Source organism: Aethalodelphis obliquidens, unplaced genomic scaffold (assembly GCF_003676395.1).
Source record: "Aethalodelphis obliquidens isolate GAN/ISIS:26980383/991018 unplaced genomic scaffold, ASM367639v1 scaffold77, whole genome shotgun sequence".
NCBI lineage: Eukaryota > Metazoa > Chordata > Mammalia > Artiodactyla > Delphinidae > Aethalodelphis > Aethalodelphis obliquidens.
In genome coordinates, this window is record NW_020838021.1 from 8,271,713 (window position 1) to 8,287,304 (window position 15,592).

Sequence of the window (15,592 nt, forward strand, 5' to 3'; positions counted from 1 at the left end):
CAGGCGGACTCTCAACCACTGCGCCACCAGGGAAGCCCGCCTGTGTTTTTTGTGTTTTGTTTTTGTTTTTTTTTTGCGGTACGTGGGCCTCTCACTGTTGTGGCCTCTCCCGTTGTGGAGCACAGGCTCCGGACGCGCAGGCTCAGCGGCCATGGCTCACGGGCCCAGCCGCTCCGCGGCATGTGGGATCCTCCCGGACCGGGGCACGAACCTGTGTTGCCTGCATGGGCAGGCGGACTCTCAACCACTGCACCACCAGGGAAGCCCTGCCTGTGTTTTTGAGGCACATTCTGGGGGCGGGTGGGGCTCATGCTAGTTATGTAAACATAGCCTTTAATTACCGCCCCCCACTCCCTCCACACACACACACACACACACTTTTAGTAGAAACCTTTTTGGGTGGTATTTCCATTAACAGACTTTGGGAGAGCTGGAAGCAAAGACGTTTTTAGCTACAGGTAAGAGTACTGCTCGTCTCCCCCTCCCCAGGAATTTCCTCCTGGAGTTTCTCCAGAAAGAGCCTCCGGACTCTTTCTGCATGTGAAGGCCCAGCCCTAGGCTAAACTGCTGGTCAGGTCTTGTCCTCAACCTTAACCTCACTCTCAGTCTCCCTGCGTCCCCCGTGCTCCCTTTCAACTCTATTCCATGTTTGTGTGTATGTCTGAAAAGGCACCCCAGGACTCAGCGCCCAGTAGGTGCTCCATAATAGTGGGGTCCTTCCTTCTTTTGCTTTTAAAGCATTTCAAAGCATTTATTTGCTTATTTAATAAACCTTGATCTCTAATAATGGAGATAATAGCTTTAGAGCTATGGTTCTCAACCTGGCTTCAGATTAGAATGGAATCACCTGAGGTGCTCTAAAAATTCAGACTGCCCGGACTGCTCCTCCAGAGATGCCAATTTGATTGGTCTAAATTGAAGCCCAGGCATCAATACTTTTTAAAAGCCCCCCAGGTGACTCCAACTGTGGCCATGGTTGAGTATGGCTGCTTTAAAGAAATGTCCCACCCACGTCTAGGGAATCATTTTGTGCCTAAAAAGCGTTTTCCTTTGACCCCAGAAATGAGGCAGATAACCCCTAGGCCTTTGGCTGTTTCTGTCCCATTTGGGGGGTCACTGAGGAACAGGAAGCTGAAAGACAGTTTGTAGTTTGGCCCTGGACTGTCAAAAGGATGAGTAATGGAAAGTGAAAGGTGCGGTAGGACCAGGGAAGAGAAAAAACTGCAGTTTTGGGCACCAAGTCCCCAGTAGAACCGGGCTAACTGGAAGTATTGAGTGTTCCCGCTGGTGACCCTGCTCCTGCCCAGCCCGACTGTCCTTCTCTTTTTTCCCCTCCCTCTCTCATATGCGCATTTCTCATTCCCGGGCCCCTCCTCCCACTCGGGAAAGCCCAAGCTCGGGGGAAGCCTCAAGGTAGGGGGGCCCCTTGGAGGGAGAAGGCTGTCCTGTAAGTTCGGGCCTGATGGAGCATTGGGGTGAGAAAGCTTCAGAAAAGCTGTTTCTGGGTTGGAGCTTCTTTGGAGAAAAGAATGCCCTTTGTTCTTGGAGACTTTCCCCAGGGGGCAGGTGAAAGCAGAGGCCTTGTGTAGAATCTGAGCCGCTCTGGCTGGAAACGAAGCTTCTGGTTGGGGCTGGCGAGTTGAGATGGGACATCAGGGTGAGTGTTAAGGCTTCTCTCAATTATCCCTCGAGCTCTCGGACATGGACAGCCAAGTGCCCTGATGTACAAATGGAGTGGCTGGCGGCCACTTGGTAGGCTCTGTGGGGCTCCTGCAAGGACTCTTGTCAAAACTCAGGTGACCATTGATGTTTAGGTTTATTTCTGAACTCTTTTTAATTGTTGAAGTATAGTTGACTTACAATAGCGTATTAGTTTCAGGTGTACAGTCTGCACTGTTAATTTCACTGTGACCTTGATCTCTAGGGGAATAGGGGTTTGTTGACAGGCTGTCCTGAGAGGTGCCAGTAATGGCCCCTTTACTCTCCTCTTTCTCTGCTTCTCACCACCACTAGTACCTCCTGAAGTAAATATTACTCCCCCCATTAACAGATGAGGAAACAGGCCAACAGAGGTCAAGTTACCTGCCCAGGGCTAAATAGCAGAGCTGGGAGTGGAACCCTTTCTGGTTTTACAAGTGTTTTAACAGATATTACCTCCTTTGTTTAGTTGCTTTCATTAAAAAAATTAAAAGCAAGTTGTTTCCACCTGTTGGGAGCTTCTCCGGGAGGAAAGGAGGAGAGCGAGGGAAGACCTGAGCGTCATCAAATGCCAGGCCTGGGAACCCAATCAAGGGCCAGTGGGGAAAACGAAAGATAAGGCAAAGAGCAGGGGCAGGAGATTTGATTCATGACGGGAGAGAACAAGCGGGAGTTATAAGATGGGAGCACCAAGGAGGAACCATTGTTTCGATCACTTTATTAAAATGAGGCATGGTGTGGAAAATCCTGGAACATCAAGCAGGTAGGCCTACATAAAATCCTCGGCCTGGGTCCAAATGTGCTTGGTGACTCTTGGCTTGCCTCCGCCTTGAGTAGAATGCCTTGGGGGCTGCAGGGAGGCCCAAGGGTGCTGGCTGATGAAGGGCATTCCTGAGGAGGGAGGCCGGGAGCCCGAAGCTGTGAGCTGGCAGCCTTCAAAGAGATCAGCTCAGAGCATCGTTTCCAGAGTTGTGGGAACCTGAAAGGAAAAAAGACGTCTTCTTTCCCTGACCAGAGGGGCTTGGTGAAAAGGGTCTTGAACAAATGTTTGATGACCAAAGTGCTTGCTGCCCACAGATATAAGAATTTGAGGTGAATCTTTAAAAGGTGATGATATCTTGCCACTTTCTCCTACTTGATGTCTCTGGTTTAGAGTAAAGTGAGGAGAAGTCAAAGCGGCCTTCTCTCCAAAAGTCCGCAATTGTTGTCTCAGAAGAGACTCAGTGTTGTCCAGGAGAGACGGCTTTGACCATTTCCTGTGCTACCTAGTAACTGTTTGTTTCACTGGAGCTCAGAATGCTACTGGTCAAAAAAGGGGCTCTCATAACTTAAGCCCCAGAATTATTGGTACAGAAATACACTCCTATATGCACACACAAGTAGAGATGGAGCCCAGCTTTATTGGAAAATCAGAATTACTGATTTAAAACATAACCAGACCATGGGACTTCCCTGGTGGTCTAGTGGGTAAGACTCCATGCTCCCAATACAGGGGGCCCGGGTTCGATCCCTGGTCAGGGAACTAGATCCCACATGCATGCTGCAACTAAGAAGCCCACTTGCCGCAAGTAAAGATCCCGTATGCCGCGACAAAGGATCCTGCATGCCGCAACTAAGACCAGGAGCAGCCAAAATAAGTAAATATTAAAAAGAACAACAACCATAACCAGACCATTATTTGGGGCCATCCCTTTTGCTTCTCCCCTGCCTGACTCCTGACTTCACCCCCCTTCATTCCCTCAACCTCTCTTGGTGCCCGTCCATTTTCTCTACGTCCTCTACACTTCTCTTCTGTGGCTTTCTTGTGCTTATTTAATCTTCCGCCTGTGTTTCTTTCTCTATAATAGTCAACTTCCTTTCAAAGATTATCCTGGACCCCCAGCCTCGCTGCACGCTCAAAACCTTTTCTAGATAGAGTTTACATTGCATGATTGCTTCTCTATGGTTAGGCTTAGTTTATTTGCATAGAAGAACTGGTTTCGTTTTGCAAGAGCTGGAGGGTGTGTTTTTAACTGACACAAGGCCAACGGAACATGGTTTCTCGGACTTCCTCAGGGATGACATTTCTTTTTGGAATCCTTGTGGAGAGGTAAGGGCATTTCTGAGCACTCTTCTGTAACGCGAGCCAGCCCTTGGAATGGTCAAGATCTAAGTTCTCTCCCACACAAGAGAGAGGCTGAGAAACATTTCTCTGGTTGTCTGTGAGCAGCATCATAATGACTGAGGCTTGTAACTCTTCAAACCTCCTAGAGATGTAAACAGTAACCCACTCCAAGGAAGAGAGCAACAGACTGTGTTGAAACTTGCTATAAGGGAGTTTCCTCTGCCAACATCCCACCATGGTTGCCTGTGACATTGCCAAAGCCTGCCCACACATTTTCATCACTTGAGAGGAAGCTTCTGCTCTCCGTTAGTGCAAAGTCGATACATACCAGAAACAAGACATGTTGATTTTACAGACAGCTGTCGATTATCCACATGAATGGAGGGGGTGTCAATGACATGGATGATGGAAAGAACATTTACCCACACCTTGACCCACGTGGCACTCATAAGGTACAGCGCACAGTCCTGCTTGGGAACTAATGAGCGGTGGTGGCTTCCTTGAGCAGTGTTTTGGCCTTGTTGAAATCTGCAGCCCCATCCTGGATAAGATTAGCTTTAACCCTTGAAGGGCTACACATGTCACCATGTTATAAAAATGGTATTAAATTCTTTCTGCATTGCTTTGTTTTCCCAAAAAGTGGGGGTGGAATCTGCAAGAATCCTTACAACTTTTATAAACCCTTTGTGATCGATCACATTTCTGTCACAGGAATAGCAATAGCCTTGTCCGTTTGGCATTTTGTATTTGGGGTCTCAATTTCTTCTTTTTCTTTTTTGTTTTTGAAAATCATACAAATGATTTCAACTTTTCTATAGGTTTGAATTTTTCAAAATAATAAGTTGTGGGGGAATGACACAAGTAATACATATTAATTGTGAAAACCTTGGCTATATAATTGAAAGTGAAGAGTCCCCATTTACTTACTAGTACTGCTGCCCTCCCCAGAGATAACCATAGTTAACAGTCTGTTGTGAATCTTTCCAGATTAATTTCATTGACAAACACACATATGTGTATAATTGAGTCTTTATTTTTTACATAAACTGGGATTATGCTACATTAATGTAACATGGTGCCTTTTTTAATAGATTTTATTTTTTAGAGCAGTTTTAGGTTCACAGCAAAATTGAGAGGAAGATAGAGAGATTTCCCATGTACCCCTTCCCCACACATGCATGGCCTCCCCCATTACCCACAGCCCCCACCAGAGGGGTGCATTTGTTACCAAGGATGAAGCTATATCGCCACATCAGAATCGCCCAAAGTTCATAGTTTACCTTAGGGTTCACTCTTTTTTAAAAAAATAAATTTATTTATTTATTTATTTATGGCTGCCCTGGGTCTTCGTTGCTGCACACAGGCTTTCTCTAGTTGCGGCGAGTGGGGGCTACTCTTCATTGCGGTGCGTGGGCTTCTCATTGCGGTGGCTTCTCTTGTTGTGGAACACGGGCTCTAGGCGCGTGGGCTTCAGTAGTTGTGGCTCGCGGGCTCTAGAGCGCAGGCTCAGTAGTTGTGGCGCACGGGCTTAGTTGCTCCGTGGCATGTGGCATCTTCCCGGACCAGGGCTCGAACCTGTGTCCCCTGCATTGACAGGCGGATTCTTAACCACTGCGCCACCAGGGAAGCCCCAGGGTTCACTCTTGCTGTTGTAATTCTATGGGTTTGGACAAATGTATAATGACATGTATCCATCATTGTGGTGGCGAACAGTATTTTCACTGTCCTAAAAATACTCTGGGCTCTGCCTATTCATTCCTCTCCCCAACCCCAACCCCTGGCAACCACTAATCTTTTTATTGTCTCCCTAGTTTTGCCAGTGGCTTGTTTTTGTTGTTTTAATTTAACAATATATCCTGGACAACTTCCCTGTCACTAAATATAGGTGCACATCATTGTTTATCAGTAGCTCCATAGTATTCTGTAGTACGAATGTACCATGGTTTATTTAACCATTCTCCTAGTGATGAACGTTTATGTTGTTTCTAATTTATGTTTTTCTGCAGAACCCAGCTCTCCCAGCACTGAACTGTTCTGTTGAAAATGCCCATCCGACTGTTTCTTACTACGCTCGTCCTCAAGTGGCATCCTATAATACCTACTACCATAGCCCTCCTCATCTGCCACCTTATTCTGCTTATGACTTTCAGGTATGTTTTGAGAGAAAAAGAACTCTCCATTGCCCTTGCTCTCACTCATGCTGTCTCGTTCTCTCCCTAATTATGGACCCTTCCTAATATATATGACGTAGCCAGGCTCTCTATCCCTGAGGGCCTTTAGCAGCCTGTGGGTACCAGTGACTAGCTTAAGGACTGCATAGGCAGGCAATGATGGGAGAGATGGGGAGCGTGGGAAAGACACAAGAGGAGAAGAAACAGAATGAGGGAAGAAAAGGGGAGAGGAGATAGGATCCAGGTGTCCCAAGTTGCCTTGACCTACACTGAGGTACTCATGAGTATGTCACCACGGACCCCTGTCCAACAGTGGCCTTTTCCATTTCTCTGCCACTGGGAGAGGCCTGCCTCCTTAGCACAAGGGCATTCTGAGCCACACACGGGTTTGAATCAAATCTGTAATGAGGAAGAAGTCCCTTCTTTTTCTCCAGACTTCCTAACTGGGACTCTACAGAGAAAATATTTTTTATAACACCCTCCTCCCCTTCTTTTGCCTTGTTATCACGTGGGTCAGAAATAAGTGTTACCAAATTTGCCCTTTACCGTTTTCCTTTTGAGCTAAGACTAAGCACAGAAGAACAGAACCCAAAAGGCACTTAATTAAAAGGAATTCATTGTATGCAGAGCACTGAACTAGACACTTCAGGAAAACAAACGAAACAGTCTTTTAGGCATTTACAGTGACCCTAAACCCTGGACCACAGAAGGATGGGATTACACTCAAATCTGGTTAATTCAAAATTTGGGGACCAAGGAAATGCCTTTGAAAGGAGGGAAGCTCATAATGAATTTACTTCTATTGACCAAGAGCCCTGAATGCTCCAAGGGGACATAAAAGCATGACTGTTTGGGGGTGGTCCCAATTAACCAGCCAGTTGAGAAAAACAGAGCCCTTGGGCAACCTAATTTCCACTTCAGATTAACAAAATAATTGAAACTGAAAAACCCCCTATTTAGTTGAATAAAGTGTACTTTGGTTTGGTTTACATACTGTACAGGGAGGTCTGGGACTCTATATGGCAATAGGAATACGTATCTATAGTGTGAAGATGGATTTGTTTGCTGTCATAAAATATAGCACCAGCACAAGGAGGCATCCATTAAAGCTTGGGAAAAGATGTTAGAACTTGTTTTAAAGCCTACTGTATTCACAGGTAGACAACTCAGGGAACTTGTTCCCCAAATAGGCAATATAGACCGGAAAACACAAATAAGTTCTAAAAGGGCATAGGTAATTGCAGTAGTGACAGAGGCAAAGGAATCCTTTAAAAGAATGCAGGGATGTTGAACCTAGCACAGGAGGGTCACCATTCTTTGGGGACACCCATAATAAAAACTCATCCTGGGACAGAGGGGCCATGCATGGCTCCCAAGAGGCTGCTTCCATTTTTTTATATCGAAGTAAATTATATTGACTATATTGATTTTAGGACTTTTCACTTTATAACGAACCCCTGAAGTAGTAACAATAACCTCCTTGGTGATGGCTGCTGCAAGCTCTGAGACAGGAAGCCCCTGTTTAGGGGATGGAGCCATCTCTCTGTCCATCATTCCTCATTCAAACACTACCCCAGGCATGAAAACAAGATTACCAATGCTAGTGGTGGCCCAGGCCGTTGGTTTCAGTTCAGTCAATGTTGACTCTGTGTTCCCATGTGCCAGGAACTGTGCCAGGAGCTATGGATGTAGAGATTGAATGAGACATAGGCCCTGCATTAAGAGACCAGTCTAGGGACCTGAAGGGGACTGGTTAGGGGACAGCAGTGGGGACAAAACAGTAAGTAGACTATTACCCAGAGTGCTATGGAAACCCAGACACAGGGTACCTAACTCAGAGAAGGGATCCAAATCTAGCCACCTAACCCAACCCTACACCGTGGGCTCAAAGCAGGCACTTCAGGGATTTGTGGAAGCCTCTGCTTTTTAATGACAGCTCCTATTCAATGAGCACCTACTATGTACCAAGCACTGTGCTAAGTGCTTTACAGATATCATCTCATTTTTGTCGTTTGAGGGAAATAACTCTTGTCATTGCCATTTTTAAGTTGAGATGACTGAGTCATGGAGGAAGTAAGTAACCTCTCCACAGTCACAGAGATGGTAAGTGGAGGACAAGAATATGTATCCAGGTCTGTCTGATGCCAGAGACTGGCTTGAGGGATTCTTTGGAGAAGCTATAAGTCTGAGTATAGCACTGATCTTTTCCCCAGTTAATTTTAGGATATTTACGCATTCTACTGGTTTAAATTATGGGCTTCCTAATCATGACTCAGAAAGGGTCTCTTTACTCTCTCTCTCTTTTTTCCATTTGGCTGTGCCATGCGGCTTGTGGAATCTTAGTTCCCTGACCAGGGATTGAACCTGTACCCTTGGCAGTGAAAGCGCGGAGTCCTAACCACTGGACCGCCAGGGAATTCCCTTTACTTTCTCTTATTATGCTATTAAATTGCTCCCCACTCCAAGGACTTCTGGGACACTTCTTATACCTCTCCTGGTTCTTTCTGTAGGTTCAAGCTGTCTTTTGTATTTCGTTTTTGGAGATTTTATAAATTTATGGGTTTTAAGGTGTATGTTTTTAAGTGATTTGTTTCCTTCTAGAACTTACAAAGTATTTCACTTTAGTATTTGAGTGGAGCTTTCTTTTGTTCACCAAGTTCCATTCCCTTATTGTTTCATAGGAGGAAATACCAGTCTTTCCCCAAGAAAGCCAAGAGGATGAAGGAACATCTGTTATGTTCCCAGATAAATAGAAAGTAGTCAGCAAAACGCACACCATCTCTGACAATAAAACCACCAGAAGCACAGACCTACCCAAAAAATAAAAAGCCAGAGCTCCCTTAGTCTCATCTCAGATTGTAAAAGGGCCCAAATCATAGCAGGAAAACTGACCTTTCTAGACTTTCTCCTGAATGACTTCCCCATTCTGGTCATTTCCAAATAGGACTATTTATGTCACTTTGCCTTTGAAGACTTCTCTTTCCTTTTTATCCCAAGGCTGATAGAAGGAAGAGGAGATTTATAGGGTTTTGTTTTCACCCCTCAAAGTCATGCTCTTATTGGGTAGCTGTCCAGTCAGGAAGCTTGGGAAACGTTTCTTGTGGTCAGACGGGAGCGAGGACGTGGGTCTGGTCAGCGGCCCTGAGGATGTTGTGACTCTTGCAAATGTTGGACTCCAAGGCGTCCAAGCTTAGAAGTCAAGACTGCTGGTGCCTCCTTGCTCACCTCCCCAGCGCTCACTTCTCTTGCCCCTTGCACTCATTTCCCCATGGCCAAGCAGTCCATATCCTGTAGGGTATAAAGCGTCCATTTCTACTTCTGGGAAATTCAACCCAGTGTAGCTTTGGGGTAAATCCCTTAAGGCTTCCAGCCATACTCCCCAGTCTGGCCTACTGGGCCAGACCCGCTATTTCACTCTAGCCATTTGGTGAATCGCCAAGTTTAGCTTAAAACAAAAGCCTCTGCAAAATGCGAGCACCTCTGTTTATGCTCTTTATTAAATCACATGAAGGTACTCTAGGTTTCGTCGTAGCCACTGAACAGGACCCATTATAAATCGGGCCCCTTGAATGAGAGAGTCGCGCTAGTCCGGGGGGAGGCGGTAGATGGCGTAGGTTGCTGAGAGCCTTAGGAGGCCGCCGCTGCTGCCGCCACTCAACTTTTTATTTCCCCTCTCCTGCTGAGGTTCTCCTTGCCTCTCCTCCTTTCTCTTGTTTCTGATCCCTCCCTTTTTCTTCCTCTTCCTTTTCTCTACTCTTCTCTCCGTCTCCCCTGGCTTTGCTTTCTGGGTCAGAAGCAGAGGGGGAATGCAAAGAACCAAGAGACCCTGGATTTCACCCTTGGGACACAGCATCTTTTGCTGGTACCCTTTATCACCCGGCCAGTTCCGGGGCTCTTTTTGGAGTCACTGCCTCCCAGTGCTTCCGAAGAGAGAAGCACACGTGACAGAAACGCACAAGGGTCTTGCGGACTGTGGGTCTGCATGGGGCAGGGAGGGGCAGGCTAAGGCGGGAGAGAGAGCCCGCTCCCTCCTCTGTAGCTCCACCGCCCTAGGCCACCCCAGCCTCTAAGCAGCAGCTCGGGAAGCTCTAGCTGACCAGGCCCAGCAGTAGGCTATTTAGATGCTTTTCATGCTTTTCATGCTTTGTGGTGCGAAAGGATTCAAAGCTCTGTTCTTCTGAGCTGCCTGTCCCTAGTCAAGTCGACTCTTAGGCAGGAACCAAAATGCGCCGGGCCAGCTCTCCAGCTGCAACAAAGCCAGATCTTTCCCAAGGTGCCTGCCTGTTGCTAGGAAACTATGCACTGGTACGGTGGGCGACCCCCCCCACCCCGCCCGCAACAAATCCCAAGGGTGTGTGTGGACTGCAGCCAGTTAGCTCCCTAGCTCTGCCAGGAGCCCTTTGAGTTTATCCCTAAGACTCCCAGCATCCTCAAAGGGAAGTGAGAAGCATCCCACCCCCTTCCCCCTTAATACTTTCCCAAACATGAAACTGAGAAGTGAAAACCCAAGGCCGTTGTACCACCCCCTCTTATTATCAAAGTGTACAACTGCCACCCATGGCAGCTGCTACCCACGGCAGCCTTTTACTGCCTCTCAGGACGGAACGGCCTTTAGCTCCACCTTCAGAAACTTGCCCCTCCCTTCTGTGGCTGGGCCACAGAGAACTGGCCTCCTGGCTCTCACTATCCTGGAACGGGATTTAGAAGGGCAGAGTGGCACATCCCCGGCCACAGAGATCTTGTCCCTGGTGGGTTTTTGCTCTCCTCTCTGGTTTAAGAGGACAGCGTTCTTAGTTGAGGAAAGCAACAGAAGAGGAGGGAGAGAGAGGAGAGAGTTGTGCAGGGCGGAGTGGAAAACTAGGAAATCACGATTCCAGTGTCTTAGAAAGCATATCTCCTCCTGGAGGGAGGAGAAATTTTGAGATTTTTGGAAGGAATCTGGCTTGTCTCGAGTCCACTGCCTCAAGTTCTTTTGTCTTTAAAGGCTTTCTATGACCCTGTCATTCCTTCTCTCAGATCGAAAGGATGGATGTGATGGGGAAGGAGGGGATGTTGGCCGCTACGGCCTCTTCTCAGTCCTGACATTATGTGGTGGGAGATGGAGATTTCAGTGTCTCAAGCAAGACCTAGAAAGCAGGACAACGCTTTCTAAGGAGTGCAGAGGCCAGGACTGGTGCTAAGGAGAATCAGCCAGCTGGTCTCGGGCTCCAGATACCTCATGGCAAGGCTGACTCTAGATTGCTCTAGGCCTGAAAATGACGTGATCTACTTAGACTCCGGCCAGCTGAACAAAGAAAAGGCATTGACCTCCCCAGACAGCACTTGAACTCTTGAGAAATTTTTTGATTTAAGTGGGTCTTTTTTTTTTTTAATATAGCAGTTCCTCCTAGAGCTAAGGCACAGCAGAAAATTGCAGTTCTGCAGCCCCGTTCGTTGGCTTACGTTTCCTCTTCCTGAGAGCCTAAAACTGGCCTCCTGCCTCTTGCCATCCCTATAGACCCCTCCAGCCTTCAGGCCTCAGCCATGCTCCACCACTGGAGCAAGGCAACAGTACCCACAAGATGTGACCGTAGTCTTTGAAAATAGATTTTATTTAAAAAAAAATCATACCAAGTTCATCTTCTATGCTCCTGAAGTTAGAGTACCTCCTACTTGCCAAGCACTGTTCTGAGTTCTGGGGGAGAGAGCAGTGAACAAAACAGGCCAACTCTCCTTGAGCAGGAAAATCATTAGGGTCAAGGGTATATACATGGGCCAGGGAAAGAGAAGTGGCAGATGACTCCTAACACTCCAGTTCACTGGGTATTTTTTTTTAACCCATATCTCGCTCCCTTCCCAAAGACTACAAAAGTTAGACAGCACAAAGTAAGAGTCCTCAGTGTCCTTGCAACCTGGTAGATCGCTCCTCACTCTTACCTTTGTGATTCTTACCTCCACGCCTTTGTTCCTCTTTGCCCTCCGACATACCCTGCACTTTGGGGTGGTGGGCCACAGTTAAGATGAAATAGAAATTGTTGGACTTCAAGTTAGAAGACCCCAGATCCAAGAAAGCCATTTAACCTCTCTGACTTTAGTTTTTTGGTTTTGTTTTGTTTTGGTCTGTGAGATGGGCTCTGTGATGATATATTTTTGTAGCAAAGACTTTCCCAGGTATTAATGGCTTAACCTCAAATATTCTTAAGGCCCAAACTACCTTTTTGAAGACTAGTTGGGATGCTGTTGCCATGGCTCAGGGGGTAGTTGTTGGAGGCTTGAGTTATAAACGTGGTAAAGGGAGTGATGGATTCCAGAGACGACACAGAAGTAGGAGCAACAGGGTTCGGTAACTGACTGAATGAGGGGTCCAAAGGGAGGGGTGGGGGAGGATTCCAAGGCCTCTCTGCGTGAGCTCTGCAGCCTGAGTGACTGAGAGAAGGTGGGACCAGCTCAGTTTCATGCCCCTCATTAACCCTGCGAGGTTTAGGAACTCTTGGTTGTTCCAAACAGAAACACACTGGGTCCGTATTCATTTTAAAATAATGACTGACATTGGAGAAATGCAACCTCACTGCCTAAACTGATGTTGTTCTATTTTGATTACACAGCATTCCAGTGTCTTTCCATCCTCCCCACCCTCTGGACTTTCTGATGAGCCCCAGTCTGCCTCTCCTTCGCCCAGCTACATGTGGTCCTCGAGTGCTCCACCCCGATACTCTCCACCCTACTATCCGCCTTTTGAAAAGCCACCCCCTTACAGCCCCTAAAGAGGAATGTCTGCTGGCTATTGAGATTATTGTGGCTTTTATATTTCTGCTTTAGTGGAAGTGTGTAGGGTACAAACTTTAAAGTGTGATTCTTATGCATAAAGTTTTGCAATGGCCTGCCAGGCTAAGGAAAGATAGGGAAGAAGCTTATTTGTTATCAGTGCAGAGCAGGGGTGGCTAGACTGAGCCCAGCACTTCCAAGAAGGGCAGCGCAAGGCTGGAGAGCCATCCCAGCAAGCAGCTTGTCTTGTTTGGACCTGCATTACCCTATGGCCCCGCCTCTGTGTGCAGCAGAAGTGTGGTTGCCATCTGCTTCACTTTGTGTAAATGGAGTGTTGTCCTCCGGCCGTTGGCAGATCGCCACCCTAGCACCTTGGTTGAAGCGCCTGGCTTATAGGCCCTGTCTTTCCCTACCACTAAAGTCAGTCCCTAAGGAAAATTTCCCAGATGATGGGGCTACACGGTAGTTCCAATGCAGAGAGTTCTAAGATTTTGTTTGCTTGTGTCTGGATGCTGAAAAAAGCTGCCCATGTCTCTTACTCCTTTCTTCTCTGTATTGTAAAAATGGCTATTGTGATCATTCAGCTCAGCTTTTGTGATTGGTACCTCCCAAAGGGAAAAGTGCAATAGTCCTTTGAGTAGTGGGGAACAGGATTGATTGTTCAAGAAGCACTGAAATACACAGAACATGTGAGATGTTTTAAGTGGATCTGTTATACATCGGGTAACTTAGGAGACAGCGGTTCTACTACATGTTGCATTTGCTGCAGGAGATACAAATCTTACGGTTAAAATTGAGTTCAGAAATGCTAGATTAGGTTCTTGGGTCGTGTTATGATTGTTACTAATCTTTGTGACTGTTTATCTTCAAATATTGTGCTTCAATCCCAGCAAACCGCACGTATCCTGCACCCCACCCCAAAAGAATCATCTGTATTTTAATGCCACTGCTCTTATTGGTCCTTTTTTCTGTTGAGACCAATCATGACAGTGTTCAAGGTTATGAAAGTGTTACAATGCCGCTTTGTCTGCAATACCTCAAATGTAGCCAACTTGACAAATTCTTAAGTGTTATCGTAGATTTAAAATCCATCTGGCACATTGTGGTAGGTATTTGTACAGTTCTTTTAATTATACATAGCTTTAAAAACCTCAATCTGATGAATTTAACACTTCGGCACCATGCCTTCATTTCAGAATGAACACTTTCATTGTGATCTTATGTTAACCTGAGAATCGATTGATTTAAAGGAAGATTGATAATCCTATACTTGTACAACATAAAAATACAGGGCTACAGGAGGGTACCTAATTAGACAGTTCTGCAAACACAGAACACATACAGGAAAAATTTCCAGCCAATTTCGCTACCTCCCAACTTCATGGATTAGAGGTAGCAGGCAAATGCTGGTGCTCCCATCTACCTTGTAGACACCCAGCCATCAAGAGTTACCAAGGTACAACCAGTGTGCTCATTGTTCACAGTAAATGTTTGCAAAACATTCAGTTTAACTTTCGGCATCACGACTGATGTCTCATCTGGATTTCAAATCTGAACAACTATAATCCTTTTGCGTTATATAAAGTTACTATTATTTTCTACAGTTCTGAGCATATTAAAATTCTATTGGATTTCAAAAAGGGACTAATAACCAATTGACTTACTATACAAATATCAACTTGTAATACTCAATGAAATTTCCTGCTGTTTACACTTTACATTTTGCTTTAGTGAACGTGTATGGGTATTTAATTTTTTTAAAGGCACCATTACATAGTATATCCTACATTTATCACATTTCTTAAAGTGTCAAGATTCTATGACTCATTTCTATGTATTTTTCTTACTTTACAAAGTAACTTGAAACAGTATAGATTTTGTAACACTTAATTTGAGCAGCTTCTTTTTTTAATCACATTGAACTATAAAAAGTGCATGTTACCTTAGAAAAGTTAATATTTGCTGCTTTACTCTTTTGCAAAAACATTTGCTGTAATGAAGGAATTTGTATTTCCAAAATGTACCTTGACTGCATTTTGTAATATTTACTGCTTTATTCCTAATTCTGCTTTAAAGTATTGAACTGGGCATGAAACATTAAAATATTAATCCAGAACCTGTATAACTGGATGTTGCTTAAAATCTGTATCACTGCCATGTTGGAAACCCAGACTGCTTTTGTGATGTTTCAAATTAATAAAACTATCCTCCTCCTTATCAACTTACATGTGTCTTCATGGAATCAACAGAAGTATCACAAACACTCTAAAGCAACTGACAGCAGCTGACTCACTTTTGACTATTATGGTTCAAGATACAATGGGCATGTGATTAACCAACATATAAAACCTAATGGGAAATTCTGTCATGCCGTCATCAGAAATACAGTTCCAGTCTCCTGCTACAAAAACTGAAAAACAACAGAACATAAGCTATGTAATTTCTGAAAGAACATCTTGTAAAAAATGCACTCAAAAATCAGAATTAAAACATTTTATTTTTGCCATAAGAAGCTCTACGAACTAATATCAGGTAACGGTTAATGAAAAGTAGAACTTAAAGTCATGACAGAGAAGAGTGAACAAGTATGAACATTACAGTACTGGATGGAAATGAACAAGGTTTCATATGATTGACAGAGATGAGAAAGCCAGTGCTGCTGAATTAGTATTTAATTCTTTAGAATATGCACGCCTTGACAATACAAAATACCTTCATCATTTTTACCATTTGTTTTATCTTTTTGGTACAATGGGAAAAACCCAGCATCAATTCCTCATAGCGGTTGTGTGTGTGGGATCATTACCACCAAAATGATAATCATTTAAGATTTATTCTAAAGTGAATCTTGCAAGATTGCTACAACATTTAAAAA

General features: G+C 45.2%; 1 protein-coding gene across 3 annotated transcripts in view; it reads left to right on the forward strand.

The window, feature by feature from the left end:
• The window catches only part of TMEM255A (transmembrane protein 255A), a 47,853-nt gene extending 32,482 nt beyond the window's left edge, over positions 1–15,371 (forward strand). For 2 of the 3 annotated variants that reach the window (XM_027092325.1, XM_027092326.1), the window contains 2 exons: positions 5,809–5,952; positions 12,558–15,371. In XM_027092325.1, the coding sequence (XP_026948126.1) occupies positions 5,809–5,952; positions 12,558–12,716 (303 nt within the window). In that variant the 3' untranslated portion in view covers positions 12,717–15,371. The remainder of the gene's footprint in view (positions 1–5,808; positions 5,953–12,557) is intronic. The other variant, XM_027092324.1, reaches the window with a different exon arrangement.
• Positions 15,372–15,592: the final 221 nt, after the last annotated feature.